Here is a 22,184-nt window from a genome sequence, read left to right as displayed (position 1 = left end):
ACTGGTAGCCAGTGTAATGATCTTAAGCTTGGGGTAATGCTCTCTTGAAGGAACAACTCTATAGTTTGGAGGTGCTCTAGAGTGATCCAGCCAGACCTACTGCAGAAGAAGCTGTGGGCAGGAGTGCCTTTTACCAGCTTTGACAAGTTAGCCAACTGTGGCCTTTCCTGGGCAGAAAAGTTCTGGCCACTGTGGAACATGCCCTGGGTACATTTAGATTAGATTACTGCAATGCCCTCTACATAGGGCTGCCCTTGAAAAGCGTTCAGAAACTTCAATTGATGCAGAATGCTGCAGCCAGGATGCTGATGTCTTATTTTGCTGGTATCGTGAGGAGATGGATATGATCCATACGTTTCATACTGGAGTTACACAGGATGGTACATCCAAGCAATCTATTCTATCTTTCGTACTTCCCTATAAATAACAATTTTGGAGGGGAAATCCAGAAATTTAAACTTAAAGAAATTTAAAGATATATATCTTTAAATAATTCAATTTACATATAAGCCAACTAGACTGGCTCAGTCCACATAGGCAAGTACTCGGATTTCACTGCAGTGCTCTGTTGTGGTCTTTCAAAAATCCCTCTGTGTACCAGGAACTTCTTTCCTTTCTGATTCATTATTAGTTTCATGACTATTTGGATGCAGCCCATTAGCTTCTACATATTTACGACAGTTTGAGGATGGCATGCTAACTGTGATTTGCGAAAGATTAGAGTATTGTGGAGACTTCTTGGTGCTGAAAAATATATTTTATATGCATTATTGTGGCACTATATCAAGTGCTCTGCAGTTTGTTATGGTGGCCCCCTTCATATTTTTTATGCCATGGTCAGGTAATGAAATATAATTGTTTGGAATGAATCTGGGACAGAATCTAGCTGACCAGGACTGAAATCAGTACAGAAACCAGTTCTATAGAAATTTGATCAGAATCTGGATTTTTATGCCTTTTTAGATTGCCGTACTGGCTACCTAATAGTACTCAGTTTTAAAAGTAGGTGCAGCAAACTCATGGCATATTTGCAATCCTACAATCTGCTGCTGTACTAGTTTTATGTAGTGGGTACTTTGTACCAATTGAGAACTTTATATGACTAGACCGTAGGTCCTTTTTCTTCAGCAAGGAGATCCAGGAAACTTCTCCTATTGAATTGTGCTTTTGTGCAGGAAGTAAAAGTACAGGAGCCTGACCATAAAGAAAGATGGGAACCCAGTGCCAAAGATTCAGGAAGCAATCCAGTGCCAGTCAGTAGCAAGAAAAAACGTTGTCTCAAAACATCTGAAGAGCAGGAGAATAGTTCAGTGCTGTTCTGACTCTTGTGTTCCAGTGGGACCTGGTTTGTGAGCAAAGGAGCCTGAACCAAGCAACTGCCACCTTTTTCTTCATTGGTGTCACCATCGGGGCCGTGATATTTGGCTACTTGTCAGACAGGTAATTTATCTCCTTTCATTCCTTCATTTTAATCTTTTGTATTATCATCACATGACAATTTTCTTTTTTTCTCCCCTTCTGCAACAAACAGCTGCCACAGTTGCACTTCCCAGTGAGATTGTAAGCAATGGATTTGGGCTATTGTTTATTGGTAAAGCAACAACAGTTAATTTGGCCTAGGAAGACTATTTAACCAGGGGAGAAGATGAAGTCTGAGCATGGCATACAGTGGTTAGGCTGTTGCACTGAGACCTGGCAGATCCGGGTTCAAATCCCACACACTTGATAACCTTGGGCCAGCCATTCTCTCTCAGAGTAACTTAACTTCACATAGTTGTTGTAAGGATAAAATGGAGGAAAGGAGAGAATCCTATACACTGCTTTTGGGGGAAGGGTGGGATAAAAATATATTACATTAATAAAGTTCCAAAAAAGACTGATGTTACCAGGTATGGGAAGGGGAAGAAATAGGGTTGCCAGCTCTAGGTTGAGAAATTCCTAGAAATTTGGGGGGCGGAACATTTGGGGGGTGGGGTGGGGTGGGGTGGGAGTTCAGCAGGGATGTGATGTCATAGAGTCCACCCTCTAAAGCAGCCATTTTCTCCAGGGAAACTGATCTCTGTAGCCTGGAGATCAGGTTAATTATGGGAGATCTCCAGCCACAAGCTGGAGGTTGGGAGCTCTAAGAATAAAGCTCTATAACAGGGATTTGAATTACGATCAATGATGATCAACCAATGAGCAGTATTTTTAAGGCAGGCTTCATGCAGAGACAGAGGTCTAGTCTTCACATACTGTGGTGCAGAACAGATGAACAGATGATGCCACTTTTGACTACATGTGAGGAATTATGCTTACAAGTGCTCCTTATATTAAAAAAAACTCCCCACATTAAAAACTAACATAGCAGGTAGAACACTAAACCCTTTTCTCCCTGTTGTACTTGCCTTTAACTTGCAGGAAATCTGTTACCTGAAATAACAAGTCCTGCCTGAAGTGGTATGGTCATTTTTACCACCTTGTTCTGCCATGTATATTAACCAGGCCAGGCTGCAATGGGAAACTGGGTTGCTTAGTTTCCTTACCCAAACAAAACAACTGCCTCTGTCTAATAATGGGAATTTAGGATTTATTGGGCCTCCCTCAACTTTTCCAAAGTTCCCCTGAAAATTCTGCTTAGCAAAAGATCCCACTAAGCAGTTGCATGCATTTTTGTAATCTCCTTCTACTTTCTGGAATGAGTTATTATATTTTATCCTACCTTTCCTTCAGCTCAGGATAAATAAGTGATTATCTCATTTAATACTTGTAATAACCCTGTAAAATACATTACGGGGAGAGACATCAACTACACCAAGATTAGCCAGAAACTTCATTGGCTGAACAGGGATTTTCATTCAGGTCTCCTAGCCCTTCCATTCAACAGGGGGAGCTGCTACAAAGACCTCATCTGACTCAGAAAATGAAAATGCTGTTCAAGGTCAGAGAGCTAAAGGATGAGTCTGAACAATACTCTCAAGTTTTCTGTAGCTTTAGTAATAAAGGCTTAGTCCTTAAAGCTAGGCCCGTATGCCCTTTGAATAATCCAAGCTCTATTAAAATACTCAGCCTGAGGGCCAAGCTACACATGACGAATGACACTTGAACAGCAAGTGTATTTCTCCCTGTTCACTTGCCCTCCACTCAATCCACTTGCCGTTCAAGTGTCATTCGTCATGTGTAGCTTGGCCCTGAGCCCAACATTCTAACTGCTGCATTAGCTCTCTGCACCAGGCTAATGTTTCCAGCAGGCAGATTTACTGTGATGGTTAATCTTCACATTGTGAAAAGCTTCAGACGATGATTTCTGCAATTCAAAATGCTTTTAAAGGCACAAGAATAGACTAATTTCCTGCCCTGGTCAGTTGACCATCATTCTTACTGAAAGCCTGCTTGCTCCTAGCATTGACAACCCTGGATTGGGAAATTCCTGGAAGTTTGGGTAGTGGAGTCTGAAGAGGGGAGGGTTTAGGATGGGGAGGGACCTCAGCAGGGAATAATACGATACAGTCCACCCTCTGAAGCTGTCATTTGCTCCAGGGGAACCGACCTCTGTGGTTTGGAGATCAGTTGTAATTCAGGGAGATTGCCAGGCCCCACCTAGAGGTTGCCAACCTTACTTGTTTGTAAGATACACAGCACAAGCTTATCACAGTTTTTACCAGTGTGCTTCATAGTATCTTTAAAAACTTAAACAGTTTTGAAGCACTGTAAGTTAGCAGAATAATAAACTTAAATAATAGTTATTGGTTCAGTGTCAGAGGCTCATGAGTAGACATGGGCACAAACAACATTACGAATGAAAAAACCCACGAACAGGCCCCTCGGCTGCTCGCGAATGGGCTGTTCGTGATGCGCCACTCCAGCCGAACTGGCAGTCGGCACAAGCCTTGTTTGTTGCGCTTGGCTGCCGTTCTGGAAGCTAGACACTCAGGTGCCTTCAATCAATTGCCTTGGCAACGGAGGGGGGGAGTGTCTGAACTCTGTCTGCACTCCCTCTGTCGCCCCGGACACCCCAATCAAAGGCCAACTTATCTTGATGGGCAGGTCTTCTTTCCAAGTATGGAGCCACAAATCGGTAACAATTGGTAACGTGGGAGCAGACACGAGGGGGGAGGGAAGGAGGAGGGGGTTGTTCTGTGGCCATGGGAACTCCAATCTCATCCCTGCAAACCCTGTTCTGACTGCCAACCATAGGCCCCCTGTGTTTCTCCATGAGTCCTCAGCTTATAAAAGGGCACTGCGCTCCCAGTTCTGGTTTCACTTTCAGCAAGCAGTAGAGTGGGACAGAACTCTCAATAGCATTTTGGAGGAGAGAGTGGGAGAGTGCATTGGAGCTGGGCTTTTTTCTGTGTGTGGTGGGTGGGATAGGGAGCTATCCCCTCTGGTTCCAGGGCTGCTGCCACGGGGGGTGCTGCCGGCAAGTGGCCAGACCCCCTGTCTCCAAGAGGGGAGGTGGCACGCCTTCAGGACCAACACACGAGGCACAAGTGAACTGGGGAGGGTGGCTCCATTTGGGTTGATTGGGAGTTTCCTGGGGGCGTCGAATTTGGGAATGTATAACTCCGAGATCCATACTGCAATCTTGACCAAACTTGGGTGGTGGCTGGAGAAGAGCCTGCTGCACATTCCCTGTGAACATGGGCTCTCTAAGTGCTAAGGGGGCCGCCCTGGCACCGACAAACACCGAACACCGAACATATTCGGGAACGGGATATGTTCGGGTCCGGTTGGCTGTTTGTGTTCGTCATTGGGAATGAACACCAAACAGCCTGTTTGGGTTTTTTCCCCCATTTGTGCCCATGTCTACTCATGAGTAAGCTAGGACCAAACTGAGAAAAGATTATCTCAGATTATTTGTGGTATTCCCACAACACAGCAGTGATGAGGATACACTTACCAGTTCCCCAACTCTTGGTGGGCAACCTCCTGTCCCCATGCTGCATCTTCTGTGCATGCTCAATGGAACAGCAGGAGAAAAAAATGGTGTGTGTGTGTAATTTCTCTTTGTATGGGCTCTATGGGGCTTAGGAAGCAAACTTTCACACAAATTTAAGTTAAGAAAAAAATATTTGTAAAACATTTTAACAATTAATACAATACAACTATTTTTCCTTTAAATTAATAAGTGCAACCATACAGAAACTTTAAACCAACATTGTCATTGAAAAGGTAAACTGTTCAACTTGTCTGATTCCACTGAGTGAGAGAGTCTTTTTTCACTATCCTTCCAATTCAAAGCAACTGGAGCCCAGGCGTCTGTCCTCTTCTTGGAGAATTACAGCCCTGCAAAAAATAATACAATCCCAGTAACACCAACCAAAGACAATACTCAAACACCACTTTTAGTCATATTGTTCACATACAACATTTGATCACTTTATTCAAGGTGATAAGAGCATATTAATTATCATTCTGCACCCCAGCAACCAGCTTCTTTCTCAGCTGCCCAGCTCTAGCTACTGACTCCACCCTACTGGGCTAAACCAATAACCTCATAGGGGTCACAGGGGCAAAAGCCTGAATGCCATAACATCACTTCCAGATGAGCATCCAGAAAGGATGTCACAGTGTCTGTGATGCTCTAGGAACTTCCCAAAATATCTATAGTCTTTACCATAGAGATTGGGGAAATTCCTAACGTGACATGGACACTGTGGCATGATGTCAGTGTCATTGCCCATCCCCAAGCTCTGCCCTCCTGTGCTAGTGGCAACCCCAAGTGGAAAATGTGCACACATTTCCAGTCACATGCTTTTAGTTGCAAACTGTATGAATTATTCAGACACTAAAAACTGCTTGGGAATCTGACCTAAATTGCGTTACACTGAGTTTAACACCTTTTCTATTGCACCTGCCTGAAAAATCTTAACTCACAATACCGTTCACAAGCCCCTGCTCTGAAATCATTAAGTTATGATAACTTAGATGGAAAGTTTTCCCTGGAGGGATAGTATACATGGATACTTATGGTGCCTTTGTAGCAGTCTATGTCCAAAAATATGATTTAGCAGGCATTGCTCTGTATGCATGTATTTCTGTGATAGACAGTCAGTGTAATGTAGTGGTTAAGTGTGTTGGACTAGGATCTGAGAGATCCAGGTTCAAATCCCCACTCTGCCACAGAGGTTTCCTGGGTGACCTTAGGCCAGTCACGCACTAAGTCTAACCTATCTTTTAAGGGTTTTGTGAGGGGACGAGAGAGAGTGTTGCCAGGTCCCTATACCTTCCTAGTGGGGTGTGTGGCCCAGTCCTCACCGGGATGATGATCTTCCAGATGAGACTTCATTGCCTCAGTGGCAGGCATGCTTCCACGCTTTGCACAGGGCTGATTCAGCCCATTTGGGGGCAAAAACCAGTCCCCGCACAGTCCAGGAGCACTCCCGTGGCCAGCACAATGACATTAAACTGCTGCTGTTCAACTCTCTTCCATTTTAACTCATGGCCAGCCTCAGCAACCCTGCAAAGACAGGCTGCCAATCCTCAACTCTTAATCCTGCAGTAGTAACAGTAGTGTGTTTATATACCATTCTTCTAGACAGTTTAGTGCCTCACTGAAAGCAGTGAACAAAGTCTGTGTTATTATTATCCCCAAAATACAGCTGGGGAGCTGGGGCTGAGAGGAGTGGCTTACCCAAGGCCACCTGCTGAGCTCATGGTGGTAGTGAGAGTCAAACTAGCAGATTGCTGATTTGCAACCCAACCTCTTAACTACTGTGCTTGAGAAATTTGTGACTGGAGCCTCCAGATGTCTTTTGTTTTTTTAAAAAAGCAGCTGGATAGGGGGAGATGTTTTGGTTGCCTTTTTCTTTTACCAGAACTAACAACTCCTTTGTGGGGCTCATTACTCTCAAGGAACTGATGTGGGAGAAAAGGGTTAATTTCCCTCTTCCCTCAATGCTGCCTACCTAGCTTTTCTCACTAGAAGTCTGGAGATTTGAGTGTTTTTATATCCCAGATACTTGAAAGAGGTAACTGTTCATTACTGTGCCCATAATCTTCCTAACAACCAGGCTATGCTACACCGAGGACAATGTATGTACTTATTTATTTATTTAACTTATATATACTCCTTCTCCATCACATTTAGTGCTTTAAGTAGTTTACAGCATATGAGGCATATTTCTCCAGGGCAATTGGCAGCCCTGGATGCAACACACAATACATGCAGACCCTCACACAAGAATGCAAATGCCTACTGCCTCAATACACTGTGCATGCATTCCTGGGTGTATGAACACTACGGGACTGTGCTAAGTACTTCTGCATAATCCTGGTTTTTTTTGCATGGAGGAATGCAGACGAACAATTCTCTGCATTGCTTTCCTATCCAGTATTGCTTCTGCTAAGCCATATACTCTACATTTCTTTGGGGAGGGGGGAGTTTAACACATGGAAAAGATTGGAAAGGGCCTGTTCCAGGTTGGCAGCAGCTCAGAACTGTGTCTATTGTCACCTAGATAACAATTTCTCCACGGTGCAACAGGTTTGGCCGGAAGATCATGCTCCTGGTATCATTTGTCTGCACCCTGATTTTTGGGCTGGTGAGTTCTGCCTCGGTTACGTACAGTATGCTGGCAGTCACACGGACCCTGACTGGGATGGCTATCTGTGGGCTCTCTCTCATCGTTGTACCTCTGGGTAAGCACAGCAGATTTTGAAGATCTGAGAGGCTGCAGCATACAGACCCCAACGTAGAATCTTTTGTGGACAGTATAGCACAAATTCATGTTTTCACCTCGGAAGTTGCTGGAATCTAGTATGGGGTTCAACTTCCTAAGAAACTCTGCTTTTTGCCCTTAAAAGAAAAGAGAACAAAGGTTTTAGTTCTCATAGCTGCTGAAAGAAGTCTGGAAATGTATGAGGGTTGCACAGGGTTTCCAGAAGCCAGTAAAAGCTTTGATGGGCCTGATGCACTGTAAGGGGTTATTATAGCTCAGTGGCAGAACGCACACTTATTATTGGACCTAAATTCCCAGTTTCAAATCTCAGCAGGTCTGGGAATGGTCTTGACCTGAAACCTTGTAGAAGTTCTGCCAATCATAGTGAAGAGTATAAGACTAGGAGGACTTGCTATAAGGCCACCCTCTATCGTTTCATAGGTGAGCCTTGTCTCTGAAGTTGGTTCTTTTGTGGCTTTCCTTTCAGCTGTTGCGTGCAAAGGGTCACTGTAAGGCGGAGTCCTTTAAAGGTGATTGATTTTGGATTAGGGCACAGGCAGGTGGCAAAGACAGCTAGCCCCCAGACGCCAGCTGACCAGGCCTCTTTGAGTGCTGCCCCCATCTCCTAATATGGATGCTGTAGTGAATGCTTAGATAAAGCTTTGTAAATAACGCATCTGTCATCGGACTACCCCAGGGCCCAGGGTTCAGGTTCTCACAAAGGCAGTGATATGTGCATTGATGCTTGCTCAGCATTTATATTCAAGGCATGGAATGGGTGGACATACAGCATCGCTCAGTGTCTGGGGTCTTGACCAGTGTCTTCTGGAGTTTTGGAAACATGTTTCTTGCTCTGATTGCCTACCTGGTGCGGGACTGGCGTTGGTTGCTCCTCGCTGTCACTCTGCCTTGTGTTCTGGGCATTATCTCCCTGTGGTGAGTGGACATTAATGACATACACTTGTATGTGCATATGTTACTGGGGAATCTTTGCAAAACCATTAGGCTGTGGCAGGTGTGCGGGGGTGGGGGGAAGGCAGCATGTGCTGATGTCTGACTATATCAGCCTATAACGTTCTTGAGAATTTATGGCATATATTAAGATCTGTCTGCATGGGGAGATCCTGGTAGCTATGGTTTTACTCAGGAGGAGTCTTTGAAAGTACTTGATTGCAGCTTTCCCTATGTAGCTTCATTTATGAAGAAATAGACGGCACACTAACACACATGGTTTCCAGGACGGTCAAAGATCCATTACCCAACAAGGTTTGTGCAGAGGAGACCAAAGAAGAAGCCTCACCTAAAGTAACCTCTCCTGCTACTTGCAGTTTGCTTCCTGTAGAAAATGGAGAAATCCAGTACACATTAAGAGAAAGGTGTTAATCTGTATCCAACCCATTTGATATAAAAAGGAATTAACAATGCAACGGTTGGACTAAGTGTGATCAGGGTCTTGAATAAATGATACACACCAATGGCTCATGAAACTATTCTTTCACCAAAGAGCATAAATGTCAGGTTAAACTAGAACCTGGTACAGGGACAAAGAAAATACAGCCATTTAACTGCAGTGAACAGAAGAAATGTGTTGTTGCTGCAGCTTGGAACCCAGAACTGAACAGCTGTCTGCACTGCGCCAGTTTTGAGGCTAAGATACTGAACTTGGGTTTCCTCAGCAAAACATCAGAAGAAAGTTGTACATCTGCATGTAATGAATAATTTGCCCCCCTCATATAGGAGTCTTTGTCAGCATGCCTTTTAGGAAACACATCCAGTGACTCAAGTTTTTTTCATATGCTGGAGCAAAGTATAAATACATTTTCCTGCATTGTTTGTGAGACACTCCCTTTATATGATCAAGGAGACAACTGAGAGATGATATGATAACCATCTTCAAGTACTTGAAGGGCTGTCATATAGAAGATGACACAGCATTGTTTTCCATTGCCCCAGAAGGTCAGACTAGAACCAACGGGTTGAAATTAAACCAAAAGAGTTTTCAGCTAAACATTAGGAAGAACTTCCTGACAGAGCAGTCCCTCAGTGGAACAGGCTTCCCCAGGAGGTGATGGGATCTCCTTCTCTGGTGGTTTGCAAGCAGAGGCTAGACAGCAATGCTTATTCTGTGAACGTAGGCAGATCATGAGAAGGAGAGCAGTGCTAGTTCTCGTGGTCATTTCTTACATGCTCAGGGTAATGCCAATCGCCACTTTGAGGTCGGGAAGCAATTTTCTCCTGGCCAGTTTGGCCTAGAATACTGGAGATTTTTTGTTATCTTCTGGACATGGAGCAGGGATCACTGGGTGTGTGTGTGTGGGGGGGGATATTTGTGAATTTCCTGCATTGTGCAGGGATTTGGATTAGGTCTCTTCCAACTCTATGATTTTCTAAGTCTATGATCCCTTCTAGATGCAATGATTGTCGAATGTGGCTAATATATTAATTGATATACATACCATTCGGGGACTTGTTTTATTAAAGTGTGGGCAGGTGACTGTAAGATTTTGTGATTAAGCTGGAGAATATGGTCAGTATAGGATAACCCCAAATTCTTTCCTTTAATAGGTGGGTTTCAGAATCTGCCCGGTGGTTTCTGACCAAAGGGAAGCTAAAGCAAGCTCACAAACACTTGCAACGGTGTGCGAAGATGAATGGACAGAATGACTTTGGTGCCAAAATTAACCTGGAGGTGGGGTCTAAGGCAAAACTCATTTGAATAACTTCTAACTCCTGTTTGCAGGAAAATACTACACAATGAACAATACTTAGGTCACTGAAGGAGGATAGCCTCACTGTCCACTAGGATGAAACACACAACCACTCGATTGCCTTATTTCCTATCTCTGGGTAGTAACTGGTTTTTCTTTGACAGCCTGGGTTCAATGTTTCAGGTGATGAAACAGCCATGGGAGTGCTGCACACTGACTTGATTCCCCATTTACAGCCCAACCTTATGCAAACACAGGCATCCTAACATCAACAGGTTTAGGGGTCGCTAACTCTACATAGAACTGGGATCCTAGTATGCTAGGCTGTGCCAATGTACAAATGTACAAATCATACTGAATCAAACCATTGCTCCATCCAGGTCAGTGTTGTACTGTCTACTCAGACTGGCAGCAGCTCTCCAGGGTCTCAGGTAGAGTTCTTTCACATCACCCACTACCTGGTCCTTTTAGTTGGAGATGCCAGGGGTTGGACCTGGGACTTTTTGCATGCCAAGCAGATGCTCTGAGCTAGGCCAGTGCTGGAGTAGGTGTGATCATTTCTCAGTCTGTCCAGATAAAAACCACAGCAGTGAGACAATAGGGTCCCTGATGTTTCTGTGATAGTGTTCCAGTTCTACAACGATCATACCAAATAATATAGGAAAGTGTGTAACCATTGCCTGTCTCCAGCCTGATTTTGTTCCTCCATCTTACATTGTTCCCTCTTATCAGTGATAAAGATGAGTTGATGTCCAAACTACACAATACATTTGGTCATGAGTCAGGTAAGGGTTTTTGTGACCTGACTCGGTTTCCTTGCAGCCATGCAGCAGATGTGGGAAACCCACTTACCCAAATGCCACAGAGCACAATAAAGATCAGTACTGAGGCTCTGGGGAGATGGGTCTCCTTCCTCCCCAACAAGCCATTTCCTCAAGACAAAAATACTGCACAGGCATTCCTGCAATGGGGCAAAAGGTGCCCCCCAAATTAGGCTATGCAATACTTGAGTTGCTGTGTGGCTGCAGGGGAAATGATTTGTGCTGAGCGGTGTTTGTGATAATTTGGTTCTTTTAATCCAGACCAGTGTTTTAGTCTGACCTAGTCCACTCCAGGCGTTAGTTTGGGAAAGTGTGAGTGTGTTTGTGTGTACGAGCGAGCGAGCGAGCGAGAGAGAGAGAGAGAGAGAGAGAGGGCTGTACTGTGTGAGCAGAAATCCTTCTGCCCTTCGGTCCAAGCTATACTTTTAATATTATTTTATCCCAGAGTGGCTCATTTCCACCAGCACGACTTTCCCCACTAGCTGCTCTCCTTCATTCCAAGGTTCCTTCCTAGTGCCCTTAACACACCTCAGTTTCCCTCAGGCTTTCCCCACTCCCCATCCTGTTAAAAGTTGCAAACCCTGTGATCAAAAACCGGTCAAGTTCTGCCTATGTATATAGAAGCAGATCAAATTATATAAAAGCATGCAGAATTTGAATGGTAGATTCTGAATGCAGAATGTGGGTTTACTAATCAGTTTTTCAGTTTTTGTATTGCACAATCAAAATTGTGTGGGGAGATGGAATTCACGATTTATTGGCATGCCTTTGCTAGGCAAAAGAAGTGCAGCATTGAAAGCCAGCTTCTTTCCCTCAGATTCTGAGCAAAACAGCGGCGGCGGCGGCAGCAAGAGCAAAGTCAAGGGGAGACTCTTCCTACGTCAGCCTATTCCGAACACTGATGCTGAGAAGGATCTCCTTGTGCATGGGGGCCTTGTGGTGAGGGACAATCCCCACCCACTTGTAGGGTTTTTGTTCTTTGTGGGATGAGTCTGTTTCCTCTGCACATCCCTTTCTCTTTCCCCCATTCAGGTTTGGGGTGGCCTTTTCCTACTATGGCATGAGCATGAACATCACAGGCTTTGGCTTGGGAATGTACATGACCCAGTTTGTCTTTGGAGTCATTGAGATTCCTGCCAAGCTCATTGTGCTCATTGCAGTGAACCGAATTGGGAGAAAACAGTGCCAGGCTTGGTCACTCATCCTGGCTGGGTTGTGCATAGGAGCCAACATTGTCATCCCAACATGTAAGTAAGCCTTTATTTGAAATTATGTTTTTGTTTTAAAATATTTATAAGCCTACCTCTCTCTTGGAAATCTATAATGAGATAGAGTTATAACAATGAAAATACAATCAAAAGTTGCAGCGCAAGCTAGCCACAGGATTCATAAAACAGTTTTGTCATCTAAAAATTTCTGCTGCTGCTAGGGTTGCCAGGTCTCCCTGTACTCCTGGCAAGAGATGGGGGCCCTGGCACCTACCTTTTGGGTATCGCATTTGCATGCATGCAAAGCGCGTACGCGCCACTGGGTCTGTGCAATAAAGTCACTTCTGGGAAGTGATGTCATCATGCAGGCCATGGCCACCCCAGGAGCACTCCCAGGCTCCACAGGAGCCCAATTTGGGCCCGAATTGGGCCTGAATCGGCCTGGAACAGGCTACTGCCATGCGGGGAACACTCCCCTGCCCAATAGTGGCCCGATCTGGGCCATTTTGGGCCCGAATTGGGCTGAATTGGGCACGAAACGGCCTGGATCAGGCCCGAATTAGTCTGGAATAGGTCCAAATCGGCCTGGAATGGGCTGTGTGGGGGAGCACTCCCCTGCCTGTCAGCAGCCCAATCCAGGCCATTTTGGGCTTGAATTGGGTTGAATTGGGCCTGAAACGGCCCGGATCGGGCCTGAATCAGCCTGGCATGGGCCGCTGACACATTGGGGAGCACGCCCCTGCACTGCAGTAGCCCAATATGGGCCCGATCTGGGCCATTTCAGGCCCTGGGGAGCATGCTGCACTGCCCAGGAGCATGTCCATGAGGCCTGTGCTTCCCCGTTGGCCAGGTAAGCAAGGGCAGGGGGTGGAGGATCCCCCTGCCCCCAGCAGAGGACTGGCAACCCTAGCTGCTGCCCTTCTATGAGTCCCCAAATGCCCTTCTAGAAAGGTCAGTCTTATAGCTTCTGCTAAAAAAAGCCTCTCTCTTATATTTAGGGTGACCAACTGCTTCGTGGGATGTTCTTTACCAAGTGACATTATTTACCTCCGTACTTCAAAAAGCTTCAGGCGCCCATTTCTGCGCATTAAGCCTCTATTATAGGGACAGGAAATTTTTCTCCATGCCTGTTGGCAACCCTAGTTTATTAAGGGAGGCTTTGTCATAAAATGGGGGCTATGATTGAAAACAACTGTAATTGAGTTGCAGCTGACTGCATCCTGCTGCAAGAGGAGATGTGGCAATGGAGGCTACAGGATGGGTTCCTATAGGGAAAGGCAGGGCTTTTTTTCTGGGAAAAGAGGTGGTGGAACTCAGTGGTTTGCCCTCGGAGAAAATGGTCACATGGCTGGTGGCCCCGCCCCCTGATCTCCAGACAGAGGGGAGTTTAGATTGCCCTCCGTGCCACTGCGCGGAGGGCAATCTAAACTCCCCTCTGTCTGGAGATCAGGGGGTGGGGCCACCAGCCATGTGACCATTTTCAAGAGGTTCCGGAACTCCGTTCCCCAGTGTTCCCCCTGAAAAAAAGCCCTGGGGAAAGGTGATATGAAGGTTCCGGCTCAGGAAGGGATTTTCAATCACATTTTTATCCCATCCTTTCTCCTAAGGAGTGCACTACTTTATTCTAAACAGCATCATGAGGCTGGTCACGCTAAGAGACTGGCTCATATGATCAAGATTTGATCCCAGATCTCTGTTCAAATTTCAGCACTCTGGCCACTGCATCTACATATGGCTCTCCCTGAGTGCAATTTTCCAATAAGAAAACTTCCCAGTTCCAGTTGTGTGATACGAAAACTGACAATTACAAATAGAAAAATGTAATATTCTTCTAGATGAATACATGTATAAAAGAAGACTTAAACTAAGTGCTAATACTCTCCAATAATTATTAATTCACAAAACTGAAAACAAATGTTCTTTAATTAAAGCTGGACATGAAAAAAAACCTTTCCTTTTCCCCTAAAAATAAAAGTCATTAATGAAATGAAAATAAAACTATTTTGCGTTAGAAGGACATGAAAACCCGCTGGTTCAGATGAAGGCTGGTCCAAGTAGGCACATACGGTGTTTTCTACTTGCTAGCACCTTCTCAGGTCAGAGACAGAGTTCTTTTCAAGCCCTGCTCTGCGAGTCGTTTAAGCAGAGATGCTAGTATTAACCTTGGAACCATATGCCTACAAAGGCCTACCTAAGCATTTTAGACTTGTTGGGATCTTTTGATTGTCACACGTGTCAGACATCAAATAGGAAATCTTGTAAGCATCAAATACTGTTGAATGTATGAGGCTGCTGGTGGGCTTACTCTTGCCAGAATCAGCTCTCAGGTAGAGAAAATTCTTGCCCCACTCATGCTATCCAGGTTCCTTTAAGTGAAAATACCAGGCATTTTTTTTTAATTGTATCCCACAGAGAAGGGGAAATGTTTGTTCAGATATAAAATATCAGGTGTCAAATACTGAAATCAAATGTCAGTTAATGTCAAATACAGAACTCAAATATTTAGTGGATATTCAGCAAATACAAATTTGATATCAGAATGTACAGAGGAGAATTGGGAGCAAAATAATTTCAGCTATTTGAATTACTCAGATTAGTATACCAAAAATATTCAAAGTGTATACTAGTATTTATTCAAATTTAGGTGTCACAACATCTGAACACTGGCAATGATTCTGATTTAATGGAAATTCTTTACTGCTATCTATGCCATATTTCTTTTTCCAGCACTGGGGACGTTGCGCTCTGTGGTAGCCATCACAGGCAAAGGGTTCTCTGAAGCTGCTTTTACTATGGTCTTCTTGTACACACCAGAACTGTATCCCACTGTCCTCAGGTAAGAGTTCATAAGTAACTCAGCTGGTTTGTCCCAGTGCCCTCTAGATTCTATCTGGTGTGCAAAGCAAATGAATAAACGCCAAAGACTATCTCCTGACAATAAACTCCTATTGAGGAAACCTCTATAACCAATGTGTGTGTGTGTGTAAAGTGCCATCACAACACAACTGACTTATGGCAACCTCACTATAACCAATCAAGAACATTCATATTCTTTTTTCCAAGGCTCTGGCTCTCATCAGATGCCTCTACAGGCCAACATTTAGTGATACACAGTCACAGTAATCTGACTGCGTACCCACAAGAATAGTTAATTGAGGAATGAGATTTCCCACACCACATTCATCCTATTCCTTAAAGTCAGCTTTGAATTCCTCTTTGATTTTTGCTTCTAGACAGAAGGGGCTGGGATACTGCTCCTTTGTGGCACGTCTGGGTGGGTCTGTGGCGCCTCTCATCTTCCTGCTGGACACTGTGTGGAAGCTTCTGCCCCAAGTGACATACTGTGCCATGGCAGTGCTGTGTGGCTCCGTAGCCTTCCTCCTTCCTGAGACATTAAACGTCCGGCTGCCAGAGACCATAGAAGACATTGAAAAGCAAAGGTGAGAATAGATTAAATTAAAGCATTCATGGCCTTGGCAATATAAACAAAAAAATCTTGACAACTGTCAGCCTGTAGGGGAAGACTTTATGTTTGGGGGAGCTACTTAATTTTTTTCAACAGCCTTAGGAACTACCAGTCACAAATGGCAGCTTCATGGGAGAAGCGAGTCACAAAATGGTGGCGTCTACAAAAACTACAGCATTTCAGAGTAGTTCTGTAATGCTGAGTTAAGGAAAACCTTCTTCTGTTATTTTCCCAAAGCACTTGTTCCCTCCATTGTAACTTGTCCTGCAGGGGAAAAATATACAGTTAACTCTTATGTTTTTCATAGAAGAGGCAAATAACAGCTTTGATGCAGGGTGAAAGAGTCAATAGCATGCTCCTCTCGCATCCAGAACACAGTGCATATGTGCATGTGTGGCATGCAGGAGGAGGAGAGGCAGATGAGAAAAGGGACTGGTGCTCTTGTTTTCCCAAAAGTGCCTGTGTGCCTCTCTCTCCATCACTTGAAAGAGAAAGAGGATAGAAGCTTCTGTGGTAGCTTTAAAGGGAAGGATAAGCAAGTGACTACAGCAGTACTGGAGAAGTGGGAAGAGCTACATTTAACTGGAGAGTGACTGGTAACTCCTTAATATCCTTCTGCCCAACCCTGGTGTAAAAGATTATTCTAGTTTCTTGTTAATCTTCAGATGCCAGAACTGAATTGCACTGAACTCTCTCTTGCATGATGATACAGATTTTTGTTAGCATTCCAATCATACTCCTAAGAAAGTTAGGAAAAGAATAGAAGGACACAAGCACTGAAATTCCAGTATCAAACTGAAAGCAGATCTTTGGGGAGCAGGACCATGACTTGGATAGGGGGAAGTCCTCCTATTTCTGTATCTACACAGCATTGTTTCCTTGGCATGGGTTAATAATATCCAAATGGCTACATTCAGTTGGAAATAAAGTACTAATAACACTTCATTGGAATATTAGGCCCCTTGTGCATTCTTTGGCAGCAACAAAGATCCAAGCCAATGAGCCCCACACATTAGTGCTGTGGACACAGCCTTGTCCAGTTCCAGTCTTGACTATGAACTTTCAAGCTTCATAAGGCTGGTTCTGCAGCCCCATCTAACTCCCAGATGCCATTATCTACTGTGCTTCACCTTCCACTGACTCATCCCATGCACCTTCTTAAACCTGTATCATCCCTAGTATCTATTATTTCAATTGCTGCTCCATCTTGGCAATGTTGCCTGCAAACTCTTAAAACACATGCCCAAAGAAGATGGTGGAGGGCAGGAGACAAGCAGGCAGGTGTGGTAGTGCATGGGCTAGGGGAATAAACTATTTGTATTGGCTGGCTTAATACAAGAATTTAAAAATCTCAAAGTAGCAGGATAATCAGAGAAGAAGCAAACTGGCACATAGTCAGTGTATCATGCATTAGCAATAATTTAAGCTGGTTCTTGCTGCTCTAACAAGACAGAATGCTCATTTCTACAAAAGGTTTTAAGGGACCTGTTCTCAAGGAGACAAGTGGACCCAAGCATTCCATTCAGTCATGCTCTTTTTAACATAGTTAATAATATGGCCTTCAGTCCAGCTAAAGGAGTTAACGTTAAGCCCCGTTGCCACAACTCAGGAAGGGCAAAGTCGGACATTCTAAATGGTTTGGAAATTATTTAGGCACACATTCTCTGCTCTGATAATTAATGTGTCAAAATGCTACAAATGGGTGTTCAATGCATTTCCACCATAATATCCGTCTATCTTCACTCTATTTTGTTCTACTGGTTCCTCAGTGATACTGGAAGTTAGGACTGAATGAAAGACAATGAAACAGCAAAATTTACACAGTATGACTCTTTATTCCCTACAACTGAAGCAGACTGAACATATGAAGTTGCCTTCTACTGAGTCGGATCACTGGACCATCTACTCTAACTGTACTCTGACTGGCAGCAGCTCTCCAGGGTCTCAGGAAAAGAAAGGACTTTTCCAAACCCTGCCACCCTTTAATTTGAGGTGCTAAGGATTGAGTCTGATGCTTTCTGTATGCTCTGCCACTGAACCGCAGCTCCATGATGGTAAAGGAGTACCAAAACATCCCACAGCACCACTAAGAGAATAGATATAAAAATGGAACATGAAATACAATGTGGACAAATGCAAAGGAACTGTGTATAATTCCACTAGTATAATAGTTGCACATGTTATAGCCTCTGACAGAGGAAGTTGTAAACAGCCATAGTGGTCCACAAAAAATTCAAAATCAAGAACAAAATCCACATAGTACCTTTTATTACTAACCAATGTTTTGTGTCAGTTTGGTTGGTCCTAAAACAAGATGTTACATGGATTTTGTTCTTGATTTTGGATTCTACTAGAAGGGGAAGAAAGGCAGCATGGTAGAGCCTGATCTTGTTGGATCTTGGAAGCTAAGCAGTCAGTACTAGAGATGGGCACAAACAGAAAAAAAACAAACATGACGTTCGCTGTTCATTGCCATCCATGAACAGGGACTCACAAACAACCACGAACATGGCCCTGTTCACAAACATGTTCGTGGTTGGCTGTTTGTGGGGACCAGCAGGCTCTCCTCCAGCCATCATCCAAGTCAAGGTTCCTACTGCACCACTCCCAGACACCTGACCTGAGCAGGCACCAGGAAAGGTACCAATAATAAATAATAGCTTGGCCCAGAGCCTGGCAGCAGCCCTGGAACTTGAAGGGGTAGATCCCTATCCCACTACACACAAAGAAAATTCAAGCTCCAATACATTGGTTGTTGTGGGTTTTTCCGGGCTGTATTGCCGTGGTCTTGGCATTGTAGTTCCTGACGTTTCGCCAGCAGCTGTGGCTGGCATCTTCAGAGGTGTAGCACCAAAAGACAGAGATCTCTCAGTGTCACAGTGTGGAAAAGATGTAGGTCATTTGTATCTACTCAGGAGGGGTGGGGTTGAGCTGAGTCATCCTGTAAGAGTTTCCCAGCTCAGCTCAACCCCACCCCTCCTGAGTAGATACAAATGACCTACATCTTTTCCACACTGTGACACTGAGAGATCTCTGTCTTTTGGTGCTACACCTCTGAAGATGCCAGCCACAGCTGCTGGCGAAACGTCAGGAACTACAATGCCAAGACCACGGCAATACAGCCCGGAAAACCCACAACAACCATCGTTCTCCGGCCGTGAAAGCCTTCGACAATACTCCAATACATTCTCTCTATCAAAATGCCAACAGCAGCTGTCTCTCCCTCTCCACTGTCTGCAAAGTCCCCCTCCCCCCTGGTCTTTGTTCCCTTGTTGTAACAAATTTGGAGCTCCACACTTGAAAGGAAGACCTGCCTATCAAGCTAAATTGGGCTTAGATTGGGGTTTCCAGGGCAACAGCAGGAGTTCAGACAGAGTTCAGACAATCCCTGCCAAAGTTGCCAAGGGAATTGATTGCAAGTGCCAGACTGTCTGGCTTGACGAACAGCAACGAACGAGGCTTGCAACCACCACCTGTTCATTTAGAATGGGGCCTCACAAACAGCTTGTCTGCGAACAGCGGATTGGGCTGTTCGTGGCTTTTTTTTTAGTTTGTATTGCTGTTCGTGCCCATCTCTAGTCAGTACTTGGATGGGAAGAACACCAAGGAAAACTCTGCAGAGGAAGGCAATGGCAAACTAGCTCTGCTTCTCACTTGCCTTGAAAGCCCCTTGTTTGGGTCACCATAAGTCAGTTGCGACTTGGGGGTATTTTACATACACACAGAAGGCCACTCTGGATCATCCCATGTGGTAGCTGTTGCCATTAAGCAAAGCAAGTGAGGAAAACTTCGGGCTGCAGAGCAAGACAGTTTCCTCATGGATGTGGTTCCTGTGGAAATGGACTGGCTGTGTGTTTGGGGCGGGGGGGGGGAGGTTTCAACATATCTTTTGATCAGAATGCCACAAGCGTTTCTGAGAGTGATTGGCCATAACGCCAGTGCAAGTGGGATAGTTCCAATAACATAATCTTGTGGGATTTCCTGACTCCCCCATCAAGTGACTGCAAAATATCACCTTATGCTGAGAAAAAATTGTGTCGCAATCTACCTCTGTTTAATTTTCAGTTCGTTTCTGTAGAGAGAAGTGCCCTCATATTAGCAAACAGTACCATTCTTTTTCATTTGCTCTTTAATTGTAGTTCAGAAGGGAAGCAACAGCCACCTGGAGATGTATTCGAAGTCATGCCTCTGCATTCGTTACAGAAGTGATCTACTAAGGGATTCATGCTGCTAGCAATGGGAGAGCGGGGGCTGCAGAAGAGATGATCAAGGACCGTGTTGAGTGCAGGCTCAGTTTTTTATTTACAGCAATAAACAGCTACAACCTCATGTAGTGTCATTCCTCAGCGTGGGATTGAGAGGTGGGTGAAGATTATGGATTTCAGGAAATGGTGCTTTGTCATATAAACCATTAAAGGTTTGACAGGAGTGCCAGAAATGACAAAAAATGCTCTGTAGGGCATTCCCTAACAGATGGTTGGTGTATTCATTCACACAATAAAGCAAGTATAGCATATAATTTATTGTACGGCACATGGCTCTTGGGATTCTAGGCGCAGCAAACAAAGCCTGTAGAACATTTTCTTTCTTTTACATTTTTACACATCATGTGTGAAAGTACACAAAAGCTTAAATCTGCCCCATGCAATATAAACATCATTATATTCAAAACACCCTTCCCCTATGGAGCTCCGGATGGTGTACCTGGTCACTCCTACTTCCACACTTTATCACCACAACAAACTTGTAAGGTTGCTTGGGTTTAGGATTAATCAGCCAGTAAACCTTACGACTGAGCAGAGTTTTTAATATGAGTGCAAAGAAGTTTTTGGTGGTGCAACTCAGAAGCAAGTCTGCTACATCAGGACCAAACTAAATGGGATAACAGCATTTCTGTATGTTCTGTATGTTGGCTCATTCTCAAAGAAAGTAGAGGGGAAGAGCCAATTTTAAAAGCAAACGAGGAATGTAAAACCACCCACCTGTTGGTTGTTGTGGGTTTTCCGGGCTGTATTGCCGTGGTCCTGACGTTTCGCCAGCAGCTGTGGCTGGCATCTTCAAATGACCTGCCAACATCTTTTCCACACTGTGACACTGAGAGATCTCTGTCTTTTGGTGCTACACCTCTGAAGATGCCAGCCACAGCTGCGGGCGAAACGTCAGGAACTACAATGCCAAGACCACGGCAATACAGCCCGGAAAACCCACAACAACCATCGTTCTCCGGCCGTGAAAGCCTTCGACAATACACCACCCACCTGTTGTTTAGCTCTCCACAGCCTCTCTTGCCAAGCTCTTTTCTCCCAGACAAGCATGCCTCTTATAGGGTAGCTTGGCTGAAGAAAGATGTATACATAGAGGGGAAGGGCAAGAATGTAGGCCACGTACTGAGGAGAGAAATGAGGATCTTAGTGTTACTCAAATGGATCTCCTTGCGAGTTGGGGGAATTAACATGCAAGGAGGGACAGCGAGAGGAGGAGTAACTGGGATTTTCTCCAGCAATGTATGTGAGGATTGTCCCTTCTAGAGAACTCTTTTAATAACAAAGCAGATGTTCAATCAAAAGGGGTTTCATTGAAAATAATAAAGATTAATTGCACAGAACATACGCATAGAGCTAATTGGAAAGCAGTGAGGAATATTGGATAGAGTTTGAGGGAGTGGGTGATAATGACCATTCAGAAGAGGGAGCTACCAGTGCGTCAATGCAGAAAAGCTCAGATGGAAGTCTGAAGGTTGATGCTGAATCCAAGGGCATGCACGAGGGACAGTCCAATTATACTGTGGAATGTACCCTGGGACAAGATTACATCTTCTACCCCCAAAACAATAACTTAATGGTTGTCTCCGGGGTGAGACAATAAAACTGAGAAGATTTGATAAAGCCTTCCTGAGTGAAACTAAAGTTATCAACGATGATTGACGATCAGCGAGGGATGGACAGGTAAGGCTATCAGAGAACAATTACTGAAGAAAAAAAAAATTTCCCTAACCAGGGTACAACTCTAAGGAAGGAATGGCAAAAACAGAGCAGTATGCAACTGCAAGCAATAAAATATGCAGCACACCAATACACTTTAATTAGCCTACCTGCCTATGAGTTTCTATCTATTGGTAGCAAAAGAGTAAAGAGTCCAGTAGCACCTTTAAGACTAACCAACTTTACTGTAGCATAAGCTTTCGAGAACCAAAGTTCTCTTCGTCCGCTGCATGGAGGGTAAGAAGAAACTGGCCAAATATATATAAGTGAATAGCCTCTATTCAATCCAAGTCTGACTGAGTCAAATTTACATATGAATTCCAATTCAGCAGCTTCCCCTTGGATTTTGTTTTTGAAAGG

At 44.4% G+C, this 22,184-nt stretch overlaps 1 protein-coding gene across 3 annotated transcripts in view; it reads left to right on the top strand.

Annotated features, from left to right (window-relative positions):
• Positions 1–20,172, top strand: part of LOC129335824 (solute carrier family 22 member 7-like) — a 29,553-nt gene extending 9,381 nt beyond the window's left edge. The window contains exons 2-10 of one of the 3 annotated variants that reach the window (XM_054988637.1): positions 1,337–1,440; positions 7,466–7,620; positions 8,408–8,576; positions 10,206–10,329; positions 11,987–12,108; positions 12,202–12,416; positions 15,105–15,213; positions 15,611–15,817; positions 19,983–20,172. In XM_054988637.1, the coding sequence (XP_054844612.1) occupies positions 1,337–1,440; positions 7,466–7,620; positions 8,408–8,576; positions 10,206–10,329; positions 11,987–12,108; positions 12,202–12,416; positions 15,105–15,213; positions 15,611–15,817; positions 19,983–20,052 (1,275 nt within the window). In that variant the 3' untranslated portion in view covers positions 20,053–20,172. The remainder of the gene's footprint in view (positions 1–1,336; positions 1,441–7,465; positions 7,621–8,407; positions 8,577–10,205; positions 10,330–11,986; positions 12,109–12,201; positions 12,417–15,104; positions 15,214–15,610; positions 15,818–19,982) is intronic. The other 2 variants (XM_054988645.1, XM_054988652.1) reach the window with 2 other exon arrangements.
• Positions 20,173–22,184: the final 2,012 nt, after the last annotated feature.

Source organism: Eublepharis macularius, chromosome 1 (genome assembly GCF_028583425.1).
Source record: "Eublepharis macularius isolate TG4126 chromosome 1, MPM_Emac_v1.0, whole genome shotgun sequence".
Classification (NCBI taxonomy): domain Eukaryota; kingdom Metazoa; phylum Chordata; class Lepidosauria; order Squamata; family Eublepharidae; genus Eublepharis; species Eublepharis macularius.
This window is presented reverse-complemented; position numbering and strand designations above follow the sequence as displayed.